This window comes from Phymastichus coffea, unplaced genomic scaffold, assembly GCF_024137745.1.
Source record: "Phymastichus coffea isolate CEN01 unplaced genomic scaffold, Cenicafe_Pcof_1.1 PCOF00059, whole genome shotgun sequence".
NCBI classification, from domain to species: domain Eukaryota; kingdom Metazoa; phylum Arthropoda; class Insecta; order Hymenoptera; family Eulophidae; genus Phymastichus; species Phymastichus coffea.
Window position 1 is genome coordinate 1,420,898 of NW_026706870.1, and position 7,781 is coordinate 1,428,678.

The 7,781-nt window shown below is 29.0% G+C and overlaps 1 protein-coding gene across 2 annotated transcripts; it reads left to right on the forward strand.

The window, feature by feature from the left end:
• Window positions 1-3,114: 3,114 nt before the first annotated feature.
• On the forward strand, window positions 3,115-5,884 carry LOC131666541 (vacuolar protein-sorting-associated protein 36). Of its 2 annotated transcripts, XR_009302105.1 has the most exons (8): window positions 3,115-3,274; window positions 3,607-3,787; window positions 3,888-4,054; window positions 4,127-4,321; window positions 4,387-4,551; window positions 4,626-4,841; window positions 4,914-5,173; window positions 5,257-5,884. XR_009302105.1 is itself a non-coding variant. In XM_058939312.1 (7 exons), the coding sequence occupies exons 1-7, from the start codon at window positions 3,179-3,181 to the stop codon at window positions 5,085-5,087; spliced, it is 1,194 nt and encodes a 397-aa protein (XP_058795295.1). In that variant the 5' UTR covers window positions 3,115-3,178; the 3' UTR covers window positions 5,088-5,884. The 2 variants fall into 2 exon arrangements, 1 of the variants encoding a protein (XP_058795295.1); XM_058939312.1 differs by having other exon boundaries at window positions 4,914-5,884.
• Window positions 5,885-7,781: the final 1,897 nt, after the last annotated feature.

A 7,781-nucleotide genomic window follows, 5' to 3' on the forward strand; every position in this document is an offset into this window, starting at 1 on the left:
TTTTCAAGATTAAGAAATTCAAACATGTTTGTATAATGTCATCGCCAAGGACGTATATCTATTATCTATGCATGAATCAACAGTCCAATGCGAAAATAGCCCCACTCACTGATATCTTTATTAGAAAGAATATCGGATTTTTTTTTAATCTGACGAGATGCCGACATCATCTATAGAAAACGAATTTCAAGCACATCTACTAAGTTCGTAATGTAAAGGTTCTGGCTTGAAATAAATTTCTTGAAGAAATGTGCCATCTGGCTTGGACTATGTATATGGATTGCTACAATAACTTGTACTACAGCTACTCTTTGAATGATTATCTATTTGCAAGAAAACAATCACTTTATGTCGGTCATAAATATAATTTCTGAATTAATGTAACATATCTTGTCTTACTCATACAACTGTCCCTTATTAAGATTAAAGTCTTGTTGATGACTTCATTGATTATGAAGAGATTTATTTATGTAGGGATATCCTATCAGCATCTACGTGTTTGCTGATATCTAACGACAGGTATACTTTCAAATTCATTGGATTTAAATCAAATTCCGTAGTAAAGATATCAACGAAGATGTTTTTACAGCTCTCGTGTACCTAAGTTGGCAATAGATCGTTTGCCGTAGTGCTGCTTTTTTAAATATAACACTGGCGATACGGAAAGTTTTAATCGCTGGTTTAGTGCCTCTAACTATTTGATATCTTATTATCTTTTAGTCTTCTATTTGATGACACGATTAATCAACTCGCAATTGTTAACTGCTAATGTTGTTTGAGAGATATTTCAATATTAATGCTAATTGGCAGGAACTCGATTCGATCAATGACAATCTCACTTACTTATTGTTGAATATTGACTTCAGAAGAAGAGCGATTTCGCATAAATGTTAGCCACAACTTGGATAAGCGATCTTTTGGAATTCTATTGATTTTGATGACACTGATAACAGACATTGTATCGAAAGCACATCGAGTTGTATTACTGCTATTTAACTAATGGTTCGAAAGGTAACAAAATTGAAAAATCAATATGAATATTTTTTTGAACTCATAAGTTAACGCTATGATAACTTAATTATCTTTCTTTTGATTTTACCGACAATTTGTTAACTGATCGTTCGATATGATCGTAAAATGGATTTTTTTTCATACTTGATTGTATTAAACTTGTAAGATATTCAATTTCGACGATTCTTTTTTGCAATATGAGTTGTAAGCAAATGATTTAATCAAACGTATCACCGTTTATTATTATTATTATTGTTATATACCGAATTTATTATTATTGTACCGACTGTCGTTATTAGTATATTTTTCAGTTACGTAAAAATATTAAAGTATCATTGAAGTTTTTTAGCATTTTTTTCAACAGCAGTAATTAAATATTGAAAAATACAAATACGTAAGAAGAATAAACGTGACGTAACAAGGAGTTAAGTTACAAAAATTAATCGATTAATTTCAGTATTCAATGTTGGTATAATTTCGATTAACTATATATAAGAGTATATTTGGGCATCATAAACTTGTCTACAATTTAGAGAAATTCTTTACGTAAAAATATGAAAAAAAAGCCGCGAATTTGCAACTTAATACTCAACATCCCCGCATCAATAGTTTAAAAAAATATTTTAGCAACACTTGGAACGCTTTGGTGAATTAAATTCTGATCTGATGTCTAAAATTTTATGATAAAAATAGTGTGATTGGCTAATTTAAAAAAAAGTCATGAATAATTTCAATTAATATAATCTATTATTATATAACATATTAATCATAATGTAGAAACATATCAGTTAATTCGAAACATAGTTTTATAGGTTTCACGACACGTTACAAATTACACATCAGTCGGTTAAAATAAATATATAAGGTTTAAATATAAACTCCTACTCAAAAATCAGCCCGAAGATTATAAATAATCTGTACAAAACGTAATTTTACTCAATACAATGTATTCCGAAAATACGATTTTCTCGCACACTTGGCGGAAAACGTATGCTTAAATTCGTGCTTTCCACGAGTTATTAATTTACTTTTTTATCATGTATGAGAGAACTAAAAGTAAAAATGATTTAAAAAAATTAAATAATCGACATATTCAACAAGACAAAAAATCTTGCTGGAAAGAGTTGAAGTATTTTAAAGTTATAAGTTATGAAAGTTAATTTTTTTTTTTATTTATTAGAATGAAAGTTAATTTGATAACAGTAAATTAATAACGTACCCATGCCAGGAAAATAGTGGTATAAGTCCGTAGTACGCAAAACTAACAGTAATATATTATATTAATTTCTAGCTGATAGTTGGAGGAAATGTCGAATAAATTAGTAAATCGATTGTTTATTACGTATAAATGAATTACCTTCAGTCGTAATTTAGAAAGTTTTTTCGAAATTTGCCGTTTGAACTTATATTATTTGACCCATACAATAAATAATTATATAAAAATAAATAAATAAAAATATTTAATATTTTCAATTTGATATAAAAAGATAATTGTTATTTAGAAGCTTTGCGCATATCATAATAAATTAGTTCAAAGATCGTAAAACTTCATTCTTGCATTACCCTCTATAAACGTGCTGATGACAATGTAATTTTAGTTTATGATTGTTGAAATTTTTCCTTTTGTAATTTGCACGCTACGGAAAATATATTTATACATTTATATAGGGTAGCAATATTATACTCTTAACTTGGGTTTATTAAACGGATAAATGGACGGCAAGGCGAAGACTATGTGCAAATATTTTCCGTTAGAAGCTTCGATGTTATACGAAACATTGTTATTTGTTTGTCTTCCTTCTCTAGCTTACTCATCTCAACTTTCTCTCCTTGGTGGCTATTTGCTTTGTGGTCATGATGACTATAAGGAAAATTTCAGTTGCCTTTGGAATATTTTCAAAAATAAATAACAAAAGAATTCATTTTACAATGTAAATATAATAATTTAAATGTCTTTTCAACTGTCATTGGATTTAAATTTATTTCCTACAATGAATATATATGTATGTTATGTATAGTATGTACAATGAATATGATTTAATTACATTTGCCGGTAAATCAGATTCCTTTTGCTAGGCGTAGTACAGTATCAATATGTCGAGAATGACGGGCTAATTGTTCGCATCCACCGCTTCCTCGGTGTTCTTCTTACAGTCGGAGCTGTAAAATGAACAGGTTCGAGTATACGGAACATCAATTGTCACCCAATGAACTTCACGTCAGACGCGACCGAGGCATCAGACTCTATGATGGGGACACCAAGGTTTGTTAATTTCAAAAAATAAACAAGCTAAACATAACCTATATCAATACTTTCAATTGATTTATGTATTAAAATTAATATATTTTATTCAAAAAATGCTATTGAGGCCATAATTAAGTGTTAGCTAAAATTATAAATATGAAGGCTTAGTCTCAAAGTTAAAGGCTCAAAACGCCAACAATTATTTTAACATTTTAATCATAATATTGCATCGTTTTAATGTGCTATGTAAACAAATTAATATATTGATTCTGCTAATTTTGACTACATTTTCAAATTCTCACTATGAAATGTGATAAAATTATTATTCAAAGTTAACTTATTTTCAATAGAGTCCTTTTGAGGGTGGAGAGGTAACGCTGACTAGCCATAGAATAATTTACAAAACGCAAGATAATCTCACATTTGCCTTAAGACTAAGTTTAATTATATTTTTTGAAGAGGAAAATCCAGGAGCTTTGTTTTTTACTCGTAGCAAGAAAGTAGTTTTACATTTGACTGAGCCACCCAGTGGTAAGTTGTAAAAGACATTTTGCTAATAAAAATATTAAATTTGTCTAATTAATATTATAATTTTTGTAGTAAAATAATAAAATTATGTTTTTTTTCATAGATAAACTTACTGGACCAATTGATCATAGCTATCATAATCATGTAAAGCTGTCATTTAAAGAAGGATTAGATCCTAATTTTGTTATACACCTATCTGATACAGTTACTAAAAGACTTTGGGAGATAATACCTTTAAACATTTCAATAGTCACAAATTCTATAAGTGTGGTTAGTAAAATGTCATTATTATACTAACAGGCAAACTTGAATACCTTATGATATAAAATTTTGTAATTATAGCAGGGGAGCTCTAATACAAAAGTACTACCTCAAATAAAACCTAGAACTGGTATTATAGGAATCGAAAGAAGTATACAGGAGCAACAAAAAGCCACAGATGAAAGTATAACTATTGCATTTCAAGATTTGAAAAAGCTCATGGTCATGGCTAAGGATATGGTTACAATATCTAAGACAATATCTGCAAAAATAAGGGTGATTGTTTGAACGATAAAGCTCATTGAAACTCTGTTAGCTGTTGTAATGTGAGAATATTACAGGAACGACAAGGAGATATCACAGAGGATGAGACTGTTCGATTCAAGTCATATTTGATGAGCTTGGGTATCGACGATCCTGTAACCAGGGATGCCTACAAAACTGAAAATGAATATTTTAAACAGCTCGCTCGACAGATAGCTGAAGTATTAGAAGAGCCTATCAAGGTAAATATTACAGAATGTATTATTTAATAAAATTTCTTTGTGAGACAGCAATAATATTTCTAATTTCCACTTAGGAAGTTGGTGGAATGATGGCATTGACTGATGCTTATTGTCGAGTGAACAGAGCTAGAGGTTTAGAATTAGTTTCTCCTGAAGATTTGCTGAATGCTTGCAGACAACTGGCACCATTGAATCTACCTCTAATTCTAAGGACTTTTGACAGTGGAGTTATGGTTTTACAAGCAAGAGTTCATAGTGATTATGAAGTTGCTGAAGCCGTGTCACAATTGGTATATACAATTTATTTGAAAAGAAAAGAATCAGTCTGAGAAGTAAGCTAATTGTTCTAATTCTTGTTATAGATAAAGGACAGAGGGTCAATTACAGCTACGGAATTAGCACAATCAGCGGGAATTTCTGTGATTTTGGCCTGTGAAAGGCTTCTCATGACAGAGAAATATGGAAAGGCCTGTAGAGATGATTCAATAGAAGCATTGAGGTTTTACCCTAACTTGTTCCTGGAACAGGAGTCGTGATAATTGTAAAGTTAATGTAAAATATTCAAACTGCTTTAAATTCCTATAGAATATGATGCGATTCACTCAATACTAATATAAGCAAAGTAAGTGTAAATCGTACAATGAATTTTGAATATTTTTTAAATGAACTTTTTAGAAAGGATAAAATTGTTACTTAATGTTGTAGGTTGACAAATGTATTATATGAGCAAATGAGTGTTATAAGTTTTAAATTAAAATGAAAAATATTTAAGTATAATAAACGCTTAATTCAAACTAATATTCATGGTTATATTTTTTCAGTAGAACAATGACAAAAAATATTTTTAACATTTGAAATTAGTTTTTTTTACTGTCATAGTGTATAACACGTTAAATAATAACTTATGGTGTTTTCCTATTTTCTTGTGTAATTAAAACTTTCATGATATTTCAGATAAATTTTTCTTAGCATATTAGGAACAGAATAAAAATTTTGTATGGTTAATAAATACCAACACTTGTATTAGTTAGATTTAGGTTTATTCTAGTATTCACTCTTATGCGTGACACACTCGACTGAACGGGAAGCGCAATGTATCCAACAATATCCTTACAAATTTTGATTTAATATAACAGTTTAATATATAGTATTATTTTTGTTTATATAAAAAATGGTAAGTTAAAATTGTAATGAATATTTAATGTCCATAATATATCTTAAAAGTATCATTGATATAAATATATAAAATTTCCAATTGAAGTATATAGTGTATAGTGCAATGTAAAATCTGGAAGTTGTAAGTTGCATTCATAAAAAATACATACAACATAATCTGTAAAATTCAATAAAAGAATTGTGATAAATGAAAAGAAGGTATTGTTATTTTATCGGTTGTGATCCAGCAAATAGGGTCTAAATTCTACTCCTTCAGACTCTATTCATGTTTAAAAAATAGTAAACAGTAACTTAGCAGTCCTATATTTTATATTTTATTATTAAAAGAGGAGAAAGTTTGTTATAATTTTACATTTTAATATACCATTAAACTACTAGCTTCTGCTACATGCGTACGATGTGCACTATGTGTTTTTACGTTATTTCAAATAGGAATTCTTATTTCTACCTACAATTAGTGTAGTACTAAGTTTGTTTTATATGGGCAATTATCACAAACTTCGGAATTTATTATAGAAAAAAATTTTTTTTATATTTTGATCACACATTCAAAAATTTTAGTATATATGTTCCTTCAGCTGTTAGAATATAAAACCCAACGTGGTGCAACGTTTTAAAGCTACGTTTAAAACAAATTGTTTCAGGAATTTTTTCATTAATAATTAAATTCAAATTTATTTTTTAATCGTGTCAACAGATTTCATATTTATAATAGTATACCTGAGAATGTTTTCAAGTCATTTCGATGAATTGCTATGAAACAATACGATTATAATAATGACCTGCGAAGGCTGTAAAATGAACCATTACAGGGAACTCAACCGAAAAAGTAGGCGGAGAAACTGCGAATTCATTAACACCTAAATGGACACCGACAGGTATTCAACCTAAAAGGTTTGGATGTCTCCTATAAATAATGATTTCTCATTTTCTCCTCGCTCTTAAGGTAGCGGGGAAATTGCCCTACGACACCTATTCTTGTGCTCTTTTCCTCGTGCTAATAAATTATATTTCTTGTTTTCAAATTCGTCCATTTTGTTATTATTCGTTGACTTAATCAGCTTGGATATTTCCCGGCACGCTATCATTTTACAATTAAACAATATACAATAATTCCGAATTTAATCAAACGTATGTAGATTTTTATCGGATTATTAAAATATTATTTAAAAGCAAAAATACAATGAATAAACTACAGTAGGGAATGATAGTCGGGGACCGCCTATCTTAAATAACGCTATCCGTTGTCATGATTTTCGACATAGCCGTATGTCATTCTAGCACTAATAATTTTGCCACATCTCAGGTTCTAATTGTTATTTTCATATCGGCCAAGAAGCAATGGATTCGCCTTATAAATTTCAAATCCTTTGGTAACTTAATCGCAGTTACATCTTAATTAGGAAAAAGATAACAGGGGTTTCAATAATTAATTTCTCCGCAACGTTGCGTTTTTTGTTGTTGTTTATTTGTTAAATTGCAATATCTTTGCTTCTAACGATATATTTGCAATTAGAAGTAACGACAGATTTCTCGTAGAATAAAAAACGAGAATTTTTTCTCGTAGAATAAAGTTTGATTGATTAACTGTTTCTATAACTTTTTTAGAAGACAAAAAATAACGATTTAAACAAATATAAGAAGAACTACATTACGAAGGTTTGTTAATTAAAGTATATCTCGGTTTCTAATTAATATTTTTCCAATTTACAAAATGTTACTTTTACGTTATAAAATTTGCAATTATGTTTCATGTCCGTATAGAACCGGTAACTTAATTACAAAAAGAGTTATAGCAGTTTAAACAATTTAATGTCTCCTCGACCAAATAAAAACTCTCGAAAGTTTAGCTTCACTGGTTTTTTTATTTACTATTTCACATAATTTACTAACTTATTCTTCGAAAATAAGTTGAAAATCGTAATAAAATTAAAAAAACGTTAATAACGTGTAGTGCGTTGCTTTAAAATGTTGCACTATGTTCGATTTTATATTCTAACAGCTAAAGGAATGTAGACTTAAAATTTCAGACATGTACTCAAAATATAACAAAA

Coding starts and splice junctions, on each gene's coding strand:
- LOC131666541 (XM_058939312.1), top strand. CDS start 3,179: ATGAACAGGTTCGAGTATACGGAACATCAATTGTCACCCAATGAACTT. Junction 3,275..3,606: donor TCTATGATGGGGACACCAAG/GTTTGTTAATTT, acceptor TATTTTCAATAG/AGTCCTTTTGAGGGTGGAGA. Junction 4,055..4,126: donor TCACAAATTCTATAAGTGTG/GTTAGTAAAATG, acceptor TTGTAATTATAG/CAGGGGAGCTCTAATACAAA.